The sequence below is a fragment of the Anser cygnoides genome, chromosome 13 (genome assembly GCF_040182565.1).
Source record: "Anser cygnoides isolate HZ-2024a breed goose chromosome 13, Taihu_goose_T2T_genome, whole genome shotgun sequence".
NCBI classification, from domain to species: Eukaryota; Metazoa; Chordata; class Aves; order Anseriformes; family Anatidae; genus Anser; species Anser cygnoides.
In genome coordinates this window covers 8,948,464-8,968,910 of record NC_089885.1, presented here as the reverse complement: position 1 = coordinate 8,968,910, position 20,447 = coordinate 8,948,464, and the positions used below count along the sequence as shown (strand labels likewise).

General features: G+C 38.4%; 1 protein-coding gene across 9 annotated transcripts in view; it reads left to right on the top strand.

Annotated features, from left to right (window-relative positions):
- AFF2 (ALF transcription elongation factor 2) overlaps positions 1-20,447 on the top strand; it is a 329,062-nt gene that overhangs the window by 248,165 nt on the left and 60,450 nt on the right. For all 9 annotated transcript variants that reach the window (XM_067004994.1, XM_067004995.1, XM_067004996.1 and 6 more), the window contains one exon: positions 8,896-8,933. In XM_067004994.1, the coding sequence (XP_066861095.1) occupies positions 8,896-8,933 (38 nt within the window). The remainder of the gene's footprint in view (positions 1-8,895; positions 8,934-20,447) is intronic.

Genomic DNA, 20,447 nt, shown 5'->3' with positions numbered 1-20,447 from the left:
TGAAAAATCCTTTCATGAAGACATATCTCTTCTTGCTACCTCAGTCCATTTTAATTGATACTCAAATTATTTTATTCTGCACAACACTAGTTGAGACAGCCATATATCATCAACTGTGCAAAATGAATACTCTAGCTTCCGTTACACAAATCTTTGGAAATAAGAGATTTGATGGCTGACATGTCTGAGGTAATAATTCACACACTAATCACATAGGTTCCTATCATAGTATTTGTTCATTATCAGCAAAAGCTTTCAGTAACCACTGTGAGATCTGGGGTGAGCTTGGTGCAGTTATGAGCAAAAAACATGGCATACCACTGAAATACGTGGTGTTATCAACGGGTTTTAACTTGTTCAGATTCAGAGAATCTCATGTAATTGCTTCTGCACGTGTTATTATTGTGGAGGTCATCCATCAGTGAGGAAGGGGATTAATACAAACCGTAGGACAAATGGTTGCTGTAGACTGCACAGTTTTACAGCTCGACAAGGGTAAGTTTGCCCCTGCAGGATGCAGCCATGGTCTTACACAGGCTCTGGGGCAGCAGCTGCATGGACCAGCACAGGATCTGGAGGAGCCCCATCCATCCCGCTGAACTGCCTTTTCCATGGGTTGCCTGGTATGAACTGGCAGCTCAGTGTCCCAATATCCCAATATCCCTCCACCCCAGTAGAGAAAATAACATAGGAAAATAAAATACCAGAAGGCAGGCAGCCCTAGCGAAAGGCTGAAATGCCTTAGTTGGACAGATGGATAAATACAGCTGCAAGAAGTCCTCTCCTGGCATTCCCACAAATAAGCACACACTTCATAGCCCCTCAGCGCTCACTTAAGCAGGTGCTTCTCTTAGGTTTAGTTTTTCATGCTACCAGCCTGAAGCAGCCAGGCTCTGCCAGCCATACCACGAGACATCATTCACCTGAAGGAGAGAAGCTTTAAACACAGACCTGGTGCCTCTATCACTAATTAAATAGAGGTGGAAAGGCATTTGTTCGTGAGCACAGCCATAAGGACCAGACGTTGGAGATCTGCCAGCCTCCTTGGGGTGGGACAGAGGAGGGAGATACGGCTTTCAGTCCTTGGGATGGATCGTGTACTCTGTGTGTGCGTGCATGCCTGTGCACACATGTTTTGTAAAGAATTCTTTATAGTAACAATGGAGGAAAAATACATTTCCCCAGGTCATTTGGCATACACATACCACTTATGCAAAAGCCTTGTATTGTTTTGACAGCAAACAGAGGCAGCAGCAGGTGAGATAATTGATTGACACCAGTACTGTTGTTGTTAAGAGAAAAGCCAGACTTGACCATACTGTCCTGTAAAAATAAATCTGAGGACTATGGTATCTGTGGGCCACCTCGGTGCTCAGCACTCACTAATCCAACCACATAGGAAACATTTATCTTCTTTTTCTCTTCAAAAGGAGAGTGTGATTTTTATCACACGTGCCTTGAGAACCATTTTGGTAAAGAAATTGTCTGGCTTTCTTATGCTGGCCATCTGCAGCATTGCTCTTATTTAAAAGCCCAAGCAACTGCCTGTGAACTTCAAAATCTAAATTTTGGGGAGATTTTCACACTGGTAGAGTATAGTTCTAGTATTGGCTTAGAGGCTGGGGGGCTGCAAATATCTCAACAGAGGGACTCATAGGTGGCCAGAACAAGTGTAGAAGTAGGTGATGAAAAGGGCATGATAAATCCAGTAATTAGCTTCTGTCAGCCAGAATAAGGGGAGAAGAAGTGAAAGTTGATCTCCCCTGGAGGAATTCCAAAAGGAGAACAGTAATGAGAATGAAACACCTTAATTTTTCTTACGATAAATGCATCTGCCACTGCAAGGTTTGCTGGGGTTAGAGGTGCTTCATTTTGTACCAGCAGGATGAATCTTCCCACAACAGACCTCCTGCCCACTTGTAGGGACAGGTTCAGAGCACAGTGTGACAGTGCAATTGATTTGGGCAGGGTTCTCACACAGAGCATTCATGATTTACAAAACTACCAATTTCATGGCAATTTATGTGTAATTTTGAGGGTGCAACACAGTGATTGGCTAAGTCATCTGAGCAATATACTAAACCAGACCAAGGGCAGCAAAGTTATTTCATGTGTGTTTACATCTGCTGCCTGTTTGTAATGGATTTAATATTCAGTGTAGATTTAATGTTCAGTATATTTTTAATAATAAATAATAATAAATAATAGTAATAAATAATACTAATAAATAATACTAATAATAATACTATATTATATATTATATATTATATATTATATATTATATATTATATATTATATATTATATATTATATATTATATAAATAAAAATAATAAATCTTTGGTCCTACATAGGAAATAAATGGGTGGTGTGAACAATAGCAACATCAATTCACAGCTTCCCAGCACTGCCACTGCTGGTACCATCTGGCTGTGCCCTTTTGCTTCGCATGTCTAGGAAACTATTCATTGATTTAGAGTACGGAAGAGACTAAGGATGGGTTGGGATCCAGGAGGAATGAGATAAAGGCCTTTGCCGCAAAGGAGGATCTGAGGGCATAAACTGCAAATAAACAGGGATATGAGGGGCTGCTTCAGTGACGTCTGCCTATCCTTGTTCCCATTTTGACACAGCAAATGTGAATGCTGCAAAGGTAGCAATTAAACATTCCACACTAAAAGTACACCTCATTATAAGACCTCAAAACATCAGCACTGTTCAGGTAAGTCTCGGATGGAGATACAAAGAATTATTCTCCTTTTGTTAGAACTGGACAACCGAGGAATACACAGATTGTGGAGACTGTCTGCAGCTGCACAGTGAAATACCAGGAAATTATTTGAATATAGCCTTTTTCTCCTCCTTTCTTTAGGGAATTTTAAAGAAGACTTTTTTTTTGCTTCTCTTGTAAATGTTTCTTGACCTTTTCTCTGATTCTTTTGCCACCCACCTCTAGATTTTTTATCATGTCATTAGAATGTTGAAACATGGCTATGGAGTAAGCCCAACAAATAAATGATTTTTTGATTTATTAGCCATCTGGAGGGTTGAACCAAACACACATTCTAGAAGAAGTCATCTTTAAATAAGAAGACAACAAATACTGAGCTTTATTCCTAGTTAAATGTTTTATATTTTCACAGTAGGATTATCATCTGCTAAACTTGGGACATTTGTAATGAATTTGTAACAAATTATTTGCTAAGAGGTGTTGTTTCTAACCGGAATTTCAATTCAGTTTTTTTTTTCTTAAAAAATGGACTATTCAGTAGAGTTTTTCCAACTTTGTCTCCAGGGCTGGATATTTGTTTTTCAAATAGAACAATTTTTGTGAAAAATCAGGCCTAGCTCTAGTCAGGAGTTCAGTTCTCTGCCACAGAACTCTACAATGACCAAATTGGTATTGTCAGAGCATTTAAATGTACTGGACCTCAAGAGACATTCTGAGCGTTCATTAGCATTTGTAAAGGAACTTGAAAATGTCTTAGAATATAGTCCGACAAAAGTTGAATTCTTAGAATTTGTAATGTCATATTAGAATTTCTCCTCAGTTGGATGAAGGTATCAAAATTAGTACAATTAGCAACTTCTGTTGAAAGAAAAAAGAAAAAAAATTTTTGAAAGAATCCAGCATATATCAGAATAATTGAGGAAGGGAGATACTGTTTCAAGCTTCTTCTGTCAAGTTTTACTGGTGCTAATGTACCAGCTTTTTTTTTAAATGGAATAGTCTGTCAGGAATGAGAAGTGTCCATGTTTTTCATTACACACTTCTTTAGTTTGATTTCCACCACTGGTCTGATGTAAACGTAGAGATTTGGGGAAGAATGCTGGCAGAGGCCCAAACATGTCTGTGGTGTTGTTCAGTTAAAAGCAGTTCACTTGCATCAGGGATGAAGGTTACTCCTAACCCACAGACAAACTTTTTTAGACTTGATCACTTAAACTCTGTTTTCCATTTTACCCAGCCTCCACTGCACCAACTGAAATTAAATTTCCGACTGGTAAAATTTCACCCTAAGTATTCTTGAGCATCTCTCTGTAAAGCCATGAAGGTTACTGCATTGCTCAAAGCAATGATGAGAAGTTCTCTGTGGTTCTGCTGCTTAGAAACTGAGAGATGAACCTAAGGTGGATTTGCAGCAGCTCTGGGAAAAAGTTAAAGCATGGAGGTCTTCCTCCTTCTGCCAACATATTCGATGGCTTGAAGTGCCATCTGTCTCAGCCTAAGAGACACTTCAAGGTTCAGCAGTTGCCTTCTTAGGTGGCTGATCAGTGCTTCTGAACCACGAATGTGAGGAGGCATTCTTAAAAAATGCTGACTTATTTTCAGATCTCATTTCCTCAAAATCAAATGTTTCTTCTGAAAATCCTGGATATTCAGTTGTGCAATGAAAAATATTTATTTTTCTTCAGACAGCAGACAGTTCCCCTTTAAAACTTGACTGAAAATCTAATTTGCTTTCTGCAGATGCCAGTTATTTTACATTGATATTTTTGAGCTGGCCTTGCCTGAATTTATTCTCCTCAGGTCTTTGTGATGTAGGAAAGTTGTTCTGACTGGAGTACTTTTTTTCTGGTTCTTTCTATCCAAAAATCAGTCTGGCAACTGATGATCATGAAGAAAAGCATCACTTTTCACATTCCATGGTCCTTGTGTACAACCTAGAAGCAGCCAGTGCTTATTTCCTTCTTAGTTCTTCTGTGTAATAGTTAAATATCTGTTAATGAAATAAGTTTGTGGATATATCCACACTACAGATCAAATAAAGCACAATGCAGATGGCTCTTGAACTAGAGCAAAAACAACTAATGTCAAAATCAGGAGTAATGCAACATATGAAATAGAAGTCTTTCACAGTTGTAAAAGTCATAGGAAAACATCCCTGGGCAAATATGCTGTGATGGATGACCCTGTGTATCTGACTACTTTTGATTTATTCCTCACCTTCTTTCTTTTATTGACCACTGGAGTCAGCTGTTGAAATAAGGTCTTACAGAGTAGAGACACAATTACAGAAAGGCCATAACCGGGAAAAAAAAAATCAGGAGAAAATTGCAAATTAAAGTGGAATGATTGTCTAGTTCATTCTGGCTTCCATTTTCCAATCATCCTAAATTATTTTAAAGCATATTTTCAAGCTCAAAATTAGCAAAGATCCCATGGTGTAATTCTCCTAACAACCATTGAATGTTACATTATACCAGTCCAATTTCATTCCAATCTTTTGCAGCATCATCTCCCACTCAGGGCACATGTATCATAATTTAGGGAGGCCCTACCTGCCCTATTTCTAGATAGTACTTTTAGTACGTGAAGTTTAGGAATCATTGTGGAGTTAAAACCAGTTTCTTATTTGTAAAGGCCTACGAATATAAGATAAAAAAAATAACTCTTAAAACATGTTTGTCTTTGAAATATCTTAAATTAATAATCAAAGCTCACATCAAGTCTAAAACAAATCAAACTCAGTCATGAAGATGAGAAATGGGAATTATTAACTGAGTAGCGAGGCTGATGGAGGCTCAATGAGATCATTTTGTTCAAAGATTAAAGGCGATGAACACTGAAATAGTTTAGTAGGATGGCTATGAACACATCTGACTAGAGCTGCTAAATTCAGTAATGATCAAAAGTTAATTATCAAAGCAGAGAGAACTACTCAACACAGACAATTTGAGTCAATAGCTAAGCAGCCCAGCAAAAAAGTAATTTGGGAGAAGTATTTTCCTATAATGAAGTTATATAAAAGACGTACATTTCAAAGAAACCTGCCTAAAACAAGATTGCATTCTTCCTGATCAGAGAAAAATAATTAGCTCTAATTGACAGACTTGCTGCATACCAAATATTTTCAAACAATATGTTTCTGCATCAAAGCTTAATGTGTAGAGTTACTCAATGTCACTTTGATTTTGCCTTTCTTTATCTTCTGCCACTGGGCATGCTCATGATATCGCAACAAATGTGCTTTGAAAAATGAATGAGCAACACCTACAAGATAAAAGCAGAAGGCCAGATCCTGCATTTCTTTCTCAGACAGAATCCCTGCCACATTCTGTGCTGTGTTTAACATCATCACGTTCCCACTCAGAGACAAACTGAATCATTTGTAATAGGAAGTGACCAGTTGCTTTATCATCCAACATTAAACTAGGCTAGTATGCATATTAACTTGAGAACTTGCAATATTTTTTCTAAAACTCTGTATGAGTGAAGAACACTCTCCCCCCAGCATGTGCCATTTCTTACGAATTAGGGAAGTGCCTTCTCCCAGGAAAAAAGGGAAAAATTCTCCATGTAAAAATCTAAGATGTGATATGTGTTAGAATGTTCGTAGTCCTGGAAAATAAAATACATCTGTAATTCTCTGTTCTTAAAGCTACCACGTTTCTTTCAGAGTAAACATCAACATAGCTAAGTATTCAAAAATCAAATGCCCAGTTTAGACTCTGCTTTTTAATATTCCATGACTTTGACATTGCCCGTTCTTACTCTCTGAAATATCTTCATCTTCTTTAATCTTTCATGCAAACAGTTTAGCTCACACCATCACATACACGCTGTCTGGAATATCTTCTGCTTTACTTCATATTAGAATTGACTGCATTATTTACTTCTGATCCTAGACACTCTTCACTCTTCTGTTTTCTTTTCCTTAACTGTATTTTGATATCCATTTTTGTGTAGCGATTTTTGAATAATTTAGAGGGGGAAAAAAACTTGTCTGAGATTTAGATGCAAGTTTCACATGCCAGAACTCAGAATTATTATAGTCCAGCTATTTAGTGTGTAAGTGTCAAATGAAATATCACTGTACAGTCAAAAACTCTTCTGCCATGGTGGAAGGTGGTGTATAAACTTTGAAAATAATTCTAGTTCCTTGCAGGATAGGACTGAAACTTTGCATTTAATGGGAGGCTTGGGAAACTGAAATATCATTTTCAATGGTATTTTAATCCATTTTAAATGAAGTGTTTGTGTGTTGTTACATGTAGTTTATTACTTAAGTTTCATCATAACATGTTTTTGACTTTGCGCATGCATGTGACAGCTAAAAAAAGGGAGATTTGGGAGAGTATCATTGGAAGAAGGCACAACTCACATTATTTCACTAATGAGGTAGAGACTCCATTTCATCATAGGCTTGTTTGAGAGGCCATAATTAGGTTTAGGTGTGTAATACTTACTCGTGCAATTTTAACTTTAGGATTTCCTGGAGTTTAAGCGTTTTATTTAGCAACCCTACTGTACAATTACTATAATTGTTTCCTATCGTGCATTCATTGATTTATTCTTTAGATGGAAAATGTAATCCAAATGAAACAAATGCATCTTTCTTCACACACTGGAAGCCAGCCCGGAGTGTTGCTGTTGCTCTGTGTTAGCTCTCACAAGCTTTAATTCAGATTTTAACTTATTAGGGATTTCCATGGATTTAAACAAAGATTTTATCTTTGCTATGATTGGAGGCAAAAGAGCCAAAACAGTAGGTATTTTGAAAAACTCATCCCATTATAGAGCCCAAAAGAGAACTCATTCTGGCAAAATATGGAACCCAATTGTGGAGGTCCCAAAGGTTTAAAAAGTTAGCCAGTTTTCATAAAGGATTTAATTCCTTAAGGGCTTATATATGCATTTTTCAGGACCACTAATATTAGCAGTTCCTGTGTGGGAACCATATTCTTTCCATCACTAAGCATACCAGAGGTTAAAGTTCCTCGCCAAAATCCTTCTCTCCAGTTTTGGTAGGCTTTACAAAAATAGCTCCAAAGGTAATTAAGCACTGAAACTTTCCTTTGTGTAATAGGTTTATGGATCAGTTGTCTTAATTCTGCCTTTCACTGCTCTCCGTGCTTATAATCTCACTAACCATCTGACCAGTTTCCACATTTAAATCTATTATAGCCTGATTCTGTGAATGCTAGAAGGAACTCTATAAAATTATGTGAAACACCAGTTTATCTGAAGGTGCTATTTCAATCCCTCCTGCGTTAAAGCGTTATTTACCTGTTCTGAAAAAATTCAAAGAGGATGCAAGGTTGGTTCAGATTACATAATTATGCTACAGAAGCATTAAAAAAAAATAAAAACCCTCCACTAAAATCTTGAGCAGCTTAACCAGTGTGATAGACTGGCGCGGCCCTGCCATCGGTGCCCCCAGCTGTGTTGCTTAGCAACATTTTAATTCAAGAAGAATCGAAGGAGATGAAATCCCCGTGGAGAGGGAAACAGAAATAAGAGGGCCGTTGACAGATGATCTGAGTTGTTTCTTCTAATATACTGTGAAGATCACTGGCTCTTTTCATGAATGATAAATGGACTGTACACAGATCAATGGGTTCAGCAATAAACTGGAACCAGGCTCCATGTCTGAGGTGGTGCAGGCCGAGAGGCCCAAAGATTTACTCATTTAGATGATTTGGAGTGTGTTTTCTCAAAGGTTTCACAAGAGGAAATTGATCTGAACATTTGGTCATCCCTTGCCCTTTTCTGTTGTTGGCGAATAAAAACTGTTTTGGAAGCGGAGTCCGTTCTTCCCTTTATTTTTTCCTGTTGTTGTTCCTGTTCCAGATAAGGACAGATAGGCAGTGACAAGGGGGGCCAGACCTCAGAGCGGGAAATGAAGTAATGAGCAGTTCCTAAATGCTCATAGCCATTAAAAATAAACAAACCACATTGATATCACAAACCGGGAAAGGAGTATTTAAAACTTGTAACGCTATCTCTCTGGAAGGGTCCAGCTACTGCAGACGTGTTCCCTCTGCCCCCGTTGTGGCCGGCTGCCCCGGTGCGCCCTTCTGAAGAGCATCCAGTAGTTGGCTTTGTTGTGGCTTGGCTGTGCTGAGGCATGTTGTTTAATTCTTTGTCTCTCCCACCCCTCTTCTGTTTACAGGCTGCTGAAAAGACAAAATTGAGAAACATTCCTGTAAAGTAAGTTCTTTTTATATCCATTTTGAAATGTAACTTTAATGAACTTTTTGAGTACAGTCACTAAAAAGACTGGGACAGTGAGAAGGGTGATAAAAGAGAAAACAGAGTTCAAGTTGCCCCTAATAATAGCTTTAAAAAGGTCAATATTGCTGAAGAAAGCTTTTGATTTCTCATGTGTCCCTAATGATTGCACTCCCCAAGTTTCATCCAGTTTCCATAAATTAATGTGTTGTCTATGAATAGCTGCCAAATAATATCACAATCATACTCAATACATAGTGCTCCTAGCCTTGGGGAGGTTTGTACATGCTAAAAAGATTATGATTTTTAATTGCAACCCTTGAGAAGGTCTGACAGGGGGGAAATAACTAGGAATGTGCCAAATGATTTCTAGACACATGGGAATATTTTGCACCTATGTATCAAGGTTTTGCCATCCTGTTGATTAAGAGCTCTCTCACTCAGTACGTGCATCTCTCTCACACCACACACACATGCATGTTTCGGCTCTTTACAGTTGGGCTCTGTGAAGGATGAGCAAGCTACGAGGGAGCAATTTCCAGGACATTTTATGAGAAGTTCTTAAATCTTAGGGCACTAGCAGCAAGACTCAACCATATATCATTGAATTAAGAAAGTTGCTGTATAGATGTCCTGGCTCTTGAGAAAAGCAATTTTCAGTTAAAGCTACCAACATCAGTGATCCTCTTTAAATAATGAATACTCCGGTCTTAATGGGCTCTTCTGTACCAATAAAACACGTATTTTTAGCTTCAGTAGGTGATCATTGGAGTTTAACTAAGTCTCAGTAACTGCATATTCCTGTTATGGACAGAGGAAATGTTCTTGTTTTCATAGTAGTTTGCTGATCATGCTGCCTTTTGGACTAGAGTGGTTTTGTATTTGTAAGAACATGCACTGACAGGACTCGCAAATCATTGTACTTTAGCACATATAACAAAAGAATACAGTTCTACTTCTCACTTGGTTTCCATCATGTATAGACATTTACATCTTATGAAGTGAACGCAAAATGTGTACGAACACTCCTTGGAGTGATTAGGCAAGATGCAAGATAGTCATAAATCACTCTCTCTTTGTGTTTCATTTAATCTGATAAAAATTAGAAATAGGATCCAGCAGGGACCTGATAGCACATGAAACTTCTAATAAGACAAGAGACCTTTCTTGCCTGTAGGGCCAGTTCAAATTCAGTGCAAGCTGAATTAAAGTCATTGTTACCTGGTGGTTGTTTAATAGAGAGTATGAAATGAGCTGTGATTTCACTTCACCTTCCAGAGGATCCAGGAGCTGCAAGGTGATGAGAGTCCTGGGGAACAACTCCAAAATAATCATTTTCATTCATTCTTTCTTAATATTTTGGGTCAAATTCTCAGGAATGGCTCAAATAAATTGAGGTTTCCCATGTGTGACAGAGATATTGAGCTTTGCAGTCATTAAGCAGCACATTTGTGACACTGATGCCCAATTACTTCACCAGTAAGGTTTGAGAGTGGGGGAGAGGGTGATTTAGGTTAAATCATTCTTTTATGGGGCTTGAATGAGTGTAACAGTTTGGAATGGAAGAAGGCCAGATGGACAGTCTCGCTCTTTCCACCTACTTGTGCATATTTCACCCTGTCATTTTCCCCCAACTGGTTGTTTAACTTCTCTCTGACTACGTTCATGGTTGCAGCTTCAATTAGTACCCTAGGGAATCCATTATACATATTAATTACACTCTGTATAATGAACAGCTGATAAATCTGCCTAATATTTTTCAGTGAAATGTAACTATTTAAAGTACCTGTATGCAATTATGATTTTATGCTAGAATATTAACTCTAAGGGCAAAAGTAAGAATACTATTTCCAAGATAGCAGTCGTAGATATGGATTGCATTTATGTAAGCATCACAGCCACACTTAGTATACCTCAAGCTTGTCTAGCTTTTACTGCTGTTGCTTTTGTAGCTCTCAAATGTCAGAGAATTTTGCTTGAATTTTAATGTTCTTCAGCTATGCAAAATAAAGTTAGTAGCTTCCATTGTCATAAGGGCTGAAAGCTGTACAGATTCCTTCTGCCATATGTGACTTATCACATACATTTTTAAAGACACATTTCTGTTATTAAGACATATGTGATAATACACTTCTGCAAATGTGAATTGCTTTTGGCTAAAAGCCATGCACTAATAAGTTGAGTTGAAACTAACTGCATTTGACATCTGTTACAATATATATATATAAAAATATATATAAAATATTCTCAGTTGTCATTAGCATAAAAAAAAATCCATGTTTATATGTTGTGCTGACATAGCTCTTGTGTCCCCAAATTGAAATCGGCAATTACTGCCTTGTAGAGACTATGGTTCACATAGAATCCTTGGACCAGGCCTAATAGTACAATTGTTAAACACGTTACTTAAGGAGCTTGACAAAGATTTCTGTAGAAATGGTCTGTTTACTTTTGATTGCTCAGTTTATGAATGAATTCCAGTTCTGTTTTCATGTTCAAGAGGAAGTTTTCTGTTCCTTTTTGTTCTGTTGAATCCCTCTAACTCTTAACACTTCCGGAGGGGAAAAATAAATAAATAAATAAATAAAATAAACAAACAAGGAACTTTCCTTACTACAGTTCAGTAAGGCAGCCAAGCAGCTGTTTTATAGGTGCTTAGACTAACTGGTATGAACTTCCTGAGGGCCGAGGTAATGCAGGTAGCATTTGACTCCTTCAAAAGACATGGTCTCAATTCCATGTTGCTTGTAGCACTGCAAGAAGGCACTGCACTTGCAGAGGAACTCATATTTATGTATTGGTAGCATCATCTGACATACTATTACTGTAAAGAAGCACATGGAAAATAGCTAAGAAGTCTCCATTCCTGATGAACTGATTTTTTTGTTGGAAATACTGCAGTTACTTTTCCAAAAATGTAAGACCCTCTTCTGTCTGTATGTGGCACCAAAGTGGCCCCATAACTGCAGCTTGCATTACCTTTAACTTACTTACCCTACCTTGCTCCCGACATACAAGGAGCACTTGTTGTCCACCTCTGGTTTTATCCCTATTTTCATTGACAGACAGTAGCAGAGAAAAAATTTCTTGGATACAAAATCCTACATATTTACTTACTTGCTGGTCCTTATCATGCTGTTCCCACCCCTGAGTCTGAAAGAGGTACCATGACTTAACCAAGTTTACCCTCTGGAGGCTTTCTGATTTCTAAAGAGCTGTTACAGGAGGAATTGTTTTGACTTAGGACACATCTAGTCTTTTATGAAAATGGCCAGAGGGACTTCTTGGGAAAACGTGGGAAGGTGAAAGAATGATTTAGCTAAAACCTAATTTCATCCAGCACTGCAGAACTGAACAGTTTTGTAAGAGGTAAATTAGATATTTACAATGGAAAATGAATGTTTTTAAGAGCGGCCCATGTAGTCTGTGAATTGCTGTAGAACTGTGAGAATATTCTAATTGACTTCTTGTTTCGTGGAAGAAAACATTGGCTTCCTTGAGTGTCCTTTATCCCCTCTTCTTTTATAGTGCCTTAAAATCTTCAATAGAAAGCACTGACATTTCCCCCAAACACCTGCATATGTTTAAATTTGCTGTAGGCTTAATGACTTCCAGATACATGTTTTGGGATTATGGCTTGTGTTAAAACCCACTGCTTTTTATATTTTCAAAATATATTTGTTTTCCATCACTGACAAGGCCAGCCACAAGTTTGTTAACCAGAAAGACTTCTGGTGTTTATTGTCTTTTCCTGCCATAAAACTCATCTTCTCCTCAGAAGGGCATCTGACTTGACTTGGTATGGTTTTCTGTCCCAATCATCATTGGAATTGCAAACTATTAACGTTTGATATCTTGACATTTCAATTGACCTCTCATTTGCAAAGCGCAGTGGTATTTTTCATGGCCTTTTCATCCTTGATTATACATGGAATAAGAGTGACTGTTTCTACTGACTGCACTTTAAAAATATCTTTGTTTTACCAGCTGGAGTGGCACCTTGTTTTTTGCTCCCCGGGTAGACCTTATTCTGCATGGAAGGTCTGAGGTCTGAGGTCTAAGCGAGCCATGCAGAGCCAGAGGATTTTCTTACTGACTCAGTAAGCAGGAGGGCAAGCAGGTCAGACTCTGAGGGTCAGTTAATGTGTGCTGTAACAGTGGTAACCATAAACAGATCTTTTCTCCCGTTGGCAAAAGTGGAGGCCAGTGGGCTAGGTCTGAAGGTTTGTTTGATTTTTACCAGCCAGATCAGGCACTTGTAACCAACAGAGGTATAAAAGTGGTGGTGTGCCATTGGTAGTCCTGCTCAGCAATTTCTGCTGCAAGGTATCTCCTGTCCTGTATTTAAAAAAAAAAAAAAAAAAAAAGAGAGAGAAAGAGAGAAAAGAAGATGAAGAAGAAAAGCATGTCATGTCTAGGTTGAAAAAAAACTCCAAATTACAAATAACACTATGGGAGGATGTCTATATAGTCTATATACACATGTACATTTATACTTATATGCATATCTGCGTAGGCATATCCATGTATACATACACATGTATTTGTATATGTATAGATTAATTAAAGGACATTTGCTAAAGAATTTAAAATTAAACCACTTTGGAATAAACAAAAAGGCCAAACCTGCTATAAATCTCATTTTCAGTAAAAGTCCCAGGCAATTTACGCACCACTACCTGTTAGTCTCTGCCTCTAAACCTTCCTTCCCGTTGTTTCTCCTCAGACTATTTCTGTCTACCTACTAAATCAGCCAGCACCAATTCAATTAGTTCTAAAAATCCATTACAACACAGGACCTGAACTGCCTGCCCACATTCATTTCTCAAAGAAATCCATTCATATTTATGTTTTAATACTTTAAGTCTAGCATGTGAAAGCACTCAAATCCCCAGTAGAAATCCAGGAAAAAGCCTGCTTACGGGCAATTATAGACAATGTTCTTTAGTCCCTGATCCTCCTAGTCTGTCCACTTAGGCATCTACACAGTTGCAGAGTTCGGTCAATGGGATCAGTTTATTGCACCACCAGAAATTCAGCGAACACCAGAAATCCAGCGGATGAATCTGCATGTTGGACCACGAGGTTGCATCTGCACGGATGTGCGATGCTCACAACGGGGTTGGCACCTGGAGTAGCACTATGAAAACCAATCCTTGTAGGCTACTTATTGGTTTCCAGTGAGTTTTATTTAGGGGGGCTACATTTCCTCAGCAGAATGTGAACTCTAGAAATGTTGTGAAGGATTATTTTACTCTTACAAGTTAAAGGTTAGTGTTGGAAATGGATTATAAAACTGCCGCTTTTAAACTGTTTGCAAAGAAATGCACATATTAAATCCTTTTTGATGATATCGCACTAATCCCTAAATGCTGATTTTTATGTAAATTTTGACTCTTGCAAAGCTCTGACAATTCAGCTATCCCCATGTGGTTTTATCAGAGCTCAATTGCTCCTTTAGATCTTTTTTCCTTTTTGCAGAACCTTTTGCTTTATTCTAAAGTCATCACGGCAGCTGTAAGATGTAGTACTTTAGACATAAAATAATCACTCTATTTAATATTTTACCTTTATTTTCTGAATTTGTTCATCTGACTCATCTTGTTAGATATATTTTTATCAGTCCAAAGGATAACCACAGTAGGGCTATTTTTATTTCTAGGGAAATGATGCATGATAACTACTGGCAGGGCCCAAAACAGTAAATCAGTCCTGTTCCAACCACAGAATGTATTAAAAGTCTGTAGCCTGTGGTAATAAGTTATAATTTAGTTGACTAGCAGTTTGTTTGAACTTAAAACTGTACAAATGAGTCACATTGGCTAAGACCTGAAATATAAAATAGTTTGTGTTTTATTAAGGTATTCAGCTACCACCACAACAGGTACCTGGAGAGAACACACATTTTTCAGATGGGCGCAATACATTTTTATAGTGAAATGCTTTCGACTTGATTGTATAATTTATAGTGGATGGTTAAATTACCACACATCCTGTGTAGTGCACAATGTTTGCTTACAAGACAATGAGATGAACAGACTCTGAGAGCTCATTCATCTAATCTCTTACAAATCCGAGCACGCACCATCAATACCAAGCACTGCTGCCTGGATCCCGCCACAAGGCGCCCCTCAGCTCCCACGCCAGGCATGTTGCCCGGGAGCCATCACAGCACTTGAGACAGATAGGTAAAACTTTTATATATTTTTATTCAGAGATGTGCAAACTGCAATTGACCAAAGCTAGTCATGCATTTTTGTAAAATTTGCCAGGACTCTTGCAGCTGGGCAAAAATAAGTATTTTCATTTTAGATGGGTCATTTCTGTTATTTTTCAAAACAATGTTTTTACAACTTCATTGTGATACAACTTGTCAAGATTAAATGTAGGTCAACTTTTAGAAGATGACAAAGAAGAAAACAAAACAAAACAAAACAAAAATTGAAATGAAAGGTTGAGCCAAAAATAGCCTTTTTTTAGGAATCATAACCCGATTTCTTCTTTTGACAGAAAGCAAAATGAGGTAAGGTCAAGATTTTTTTCCAGTTTTAGCATTTATCTGTTGTTGATCAAAAGAGGTTGGACTAGGTGATCTTAGAGGTCTCTTCCAACCTAGATGATTCTGTGAGTCTATGAAAAGAGGACCTGTTCTTCTCTCCTGTTTCATGCTATCATTTTAGGCATGAAATTTATCCTCCTCATTATTATTTTTAATTTTAAGTCACTTAGCATTTATTCAAACAATTATTCTAAGTGTTTGCTTTGGGCATTGTAGTAACAGCTGGTAGAAACTACCTGTGATCTTTGCAAAATTAATGCTTTAAAAATGTGTTTCTAAGCAATTAAGATATTGCAACTAAGCAACAAATGCCAGCAAAATTGAAGAAAATGCCCTATCCTATAAATGGGAGTACTTGTTCTGCTGGTTTCAGGGTAGCTGCCTGAATCCACATACACATACACTCCTGAATCTCACTGCTGTGCCATTTTTGTCCTGCTGGAAGATAAATAACCAGAGCAAAACTGTAAATAGTGCTAGTGTACTTATATGAGTATTCAATTTATTTAGGGTCTAGTACATTCTAGACTGTCTCCAAATGAAGATCCCTGCCTTGTAAGAAGCAGTGGATAAAGCTACCAGGAAGTGGGATTTGACTGAGGCTGTCAACAACATTTTTGAGATCTGAAGGCCTTTGTCTGCTCTCTAGTTTCAGTGTCATTTTTCCTAACTTTACCTTGGTGTGTGAGGGGAAAATGAAGTTTCCTTGGTCTTTCTGGTTTGTGGTCTGTTGGTAATAGGTGTTGTAGGTTTCCTCTAGCTTGTGGGGTCATTAAAATAGGATAGAATAAAGGATCCTTTGCTATCACAAGGATCCTCCTTGCTATCCTTGTTTTTATAGGTCCAAGAAAAAGAGCATGCCATACAGTAAACAGTCCTTTACTTTGTCGGTAATATAAGTGAATAAAAAGAAAAACAGTTGTCTTTCAAAGATTTATTTTTTTTTAAATACAAGTACAAAAAAAATTAATGATCTTCTGCTAAGCAAAAGAAGCAGAAAAAAAAATCCAGTCATTTAGGATCGATGAATACAAAAGAAAGGCAAAAGCTAGATAATGTTTCAGGAAATAACACTGCTACAAGGTTAATTTTGCCTAGTACAACATTTCCTAGTATTGAATTGCCTGATATACTCCCTCAGGGATTGCTCCTGTGTTTGCAATAATCGAGGCTGATTTTATTGGAAAATCACCTCTGGATGAGAGACATACTCTGGAGAGAACTTTGCATGGGTACAAATAGGTTTTTGGTGCCAGTGCCATGTTGCCCAGGCCAGCACAGTTATAGTTCCCAATCTGTCTGTGCATTCAAGCAGCAAATTCATTAGCAACCCTTCTGGCAGGATAGAAAAATAGACATATTAGGGAAATTTACTTTGAATTGTTTTCAGGATTTGTTGGATAACAGTTCAGTAATCAAATTGCGCCTCCTAACAAGAGTATTAAATATTTTTATTAATAGTGGCAGGGAGGCTGCAGATACTCCTTTAAGTGCAGAGCATTTTATCATAACACTATGTGACACGCAAAGATCATGGATGAAAGAAGAGATTAGCATAGTTGGGGTGGGGGTGCTAGTAATGTCTGAGGTGATTTTTATTTTGTGTTGTATGGCGAGTTGCATGGAGTCATATAACTCTCACGGTGCAGATGTACTGTGTGTTCGAGTATCGGCTCATCCATCAGCCACTGCCAGCTTGCTGCCTCTTTTTAATTGTAGAAGCGGGCTGTATCTCGACTGCACTGTCCCCTCTCTAACTATGGGATGTAGGTTTAGATATATGCAGTGGCTTCCAGGCCTTGTCAAGTGGAAACGGAGCATATTGCAAACAGAGCGCGTTTTGCCTGCAGCCAGGAGGAGGGAGACGTGGAGCGCCCACGTACCGGGGCACTCCGCTGACCTTGCAGCGACTTTCACTGTGGAGAGGCTGGAGGAGAGCTGGGAAAAGGCTGATTCAGAGAGACAGGTGAGCGAGGAAGAAAAATCAAGGAGATTGGCACAAGGACGGTGAAAAGAAATCTTTCTAATGAAAGCAGAACAAAATTTACACTCAAGGCCGATGCTGAGCCTTTATAATCAAGCTCGTCTGGCCGCAAAGCGACAGTGGTGAGAGGAAAAATACTGAATGCAGCTTGCAAGCTCGGGTCTGCGCAGAAGGTAGTGATCTGCCGGGAAAAAAAGAGCATGCAGTGAATTTATTGAAGAATACATTATGTTGAGCTCCAGGAGCTGACAGGGTTAAAAATTAGGATTGTAAAAAATAATCTCTGTACTCTGTTTCCTAATTCCTGTTGTCTTGATGATTGTTTCACTGTGAAGAGGAGAGCCATCCTTGGTATCAATCACAGTAAGCTATTTAGACACAGAAAGAAGTGGCATATGGCTTAGTACTTTTGGGTCTAGCAATCAAGTAGCAACCTTCTGCAATACAACTGTAGCTTGGTTCCCAATGGGCTTCACTTTGATGATTAGATATATTGAGTTCCTCGTGTCATTCAAAGACAGCAGAATTTCATACAAGTTGGTGTTAGGTTCCTCTCACTTCATTTCAATTTTCAATAACCAGTGTCATCACATGTAACAGTTTCTTCGTAATGGAACTTCATGTCGAATCAGATTTGTCTTTTGAGTGAAAGAGCACAGTGAAAAGTCTTCTGAAATACAGATCTGTGGAAAAATCCTTACCACAGTGAAAACAGGGAGACATTATTTATTTATTTCTCCCAAAGACACTTAGGTGCCTGATCCCACGATCATTCAGGAATACTCAGAAAAAGAAAAAAAAATAAAAATAAAAATCATTAGTATTGCATTTGGGGATGGCATTAGTAGACTTACAAGCCTTACCCCAGCTGCTTGCTGCAGTCATTGTTGTGCTAAGTAAACAGAAAATATTTGTTCAGTCATATTTGAGACCAAAACTGTGATATTTAAAGCCAAGTTCTGTGTAAGTGGAATTACATCAGAAGACAATTTGGACTTCAGATGCTAACTGATCCCTCTGTATTTCAACACAGCAGCTGTTAAACGCTAACACCCTTCGCTGACACAAAGTTGCTCCTTTCCTGGTGCTTACCTTCCCTCTGTCAGCTCAGCCCTGATCCCATCAGTGCGGGCAGATGGAGGGGGCCGAGTGCCATGCCCACTCACGGACGCAGGCGCAGGCCGTATTGGAGTATAGAGAGGAAATGGGGAGGCTCGGGGAGTAAATACTGCTCGTCCAGAGCATGTACCACGATGAGCATAGGCCTGCACTCAGGTACCACAGTCAAGAGTCTGTCAGTTCTGTCAGGATATCCCTGAAAATCTGCTGTCTTGGAGGACTTTCTGCCCTGCCACTGCTTGAAGCTATAGCCTTCCCGAAGGGCTGCAGTCTCACTTCTTTCTTTAGTGCCCCTTCTCCGTGAAATTTCCGAAATGGAGGAATTCTTTGAAGGTCCACCTGTGTCACACAACCCCTACACTGAGATCCACCTGCCAGCTTACCGTGTATCATCTCCGGCTCGTATTGACTGCAGCAGATACCATGACAGCTCAAGCACTGTTTTTAAAAAGCGAGCTCTGTGTCACACATGCACAACGAAGCGCTCGCTGCAATTCACAATTAGCCTTGACACGCTGCAAGAAGAGTGACTGCATATGAATGTGTCACAGCTTTGTAAATCCAGCATTTACAAGCTCCAAAGGCGATATGGGGCTCTGTATCACATATCCAAGACTGCCCATCCCATAGTTTTATTTCTTGGCAGTTTCCTACAATTTTGTGAAATATTTTTTTAATGTGACAAAGTCACTTCAATTACACAGTCATTATAAGTTTTGCCAAGGTCGACTATGGATCGTTTTGTGTTCATTAGAGCACAAAATTAGAATTTTCATTGCAGCAACTGTAAACAGTATTGGCTCAAAGGAGTCAAGCTTTTTCCCCCATAAAATCTGGGATAAGCTATAATTGAGGGATTCCATGGGTTTTTTTTTGACAGTTTTATTTTTTTAACTGCCTTCAGGGTAATTTGTTGTTTTTGTTGTTGTTTTGGTTTGTTTTTTTCTTCTTCTTCTTCCTAGCCCTTGATATATTTATTTTGGTCTAGAGCCTGTGTAACTGGTTCACTTCAAAACTGCCACACTGTTCTTGAACAAGCAGGTGTAGTCAGTGTCTTTGTAAGGCTGAATACATTATTTTTCCAACTTCTTCTGTTATCTCTTGCTGCTTGTCACTTTAGAACCAGTCGGGGTTGTAAAACCCATAAATGGTCTTCAGGAAATAACCCTGTTTCAGAAAGTACTTCATCATCTGCTTAAGTCCCACTGAGCCCCATTAAGCTTTCAGTTAAGTAATTTCGGTGTTTATTGCTTAAGTAATAATCAGAGTTTCTATTTAATATTCTCTTGAATTTATGGAAATATATGATTGAGTTTGCTCTTCATGCTGATGTAAATGTAAAGAAATTATATCAAAACAAATCATTTCATATATGCAAAAATTAAGCAAATAGGAAATAAATCCAACACAGAGTGTTTCAAGCAATGGAGAAAAATCACAACGATTTCCAGTAGAGTCCAGGCTTTCAAAAGCCGTCTGGAACAGATAAGGAATTGGACTAGCTCTTTTCTGTGTTTAGAAAAATAAATAAGATCCAGAAAAGCATCTTGGAGAGAAGGAGGTTACATTTTCATTTTTTTTTAATAGTAGTTTTAGTAGTTTCTTTTAGGTTAATTTAACCTTTTTATTGCTGAGTTAGCTCACTAGAAACAATAATGTAGTACATAGTGGGAGACTGCTTAGTAGGAAATAAAAGCAAAATGTCTCATCTGCTAGTTGTTTGGGCTCAAGGTGAACCCACACTGCCCTACCTTCCTTCTCTGTCTCTTAGGATTAGGGAGTCTGTGCTGCTCCTCACTTGTGCTTCACTTGGAGGACTTTCCAGGCTTTG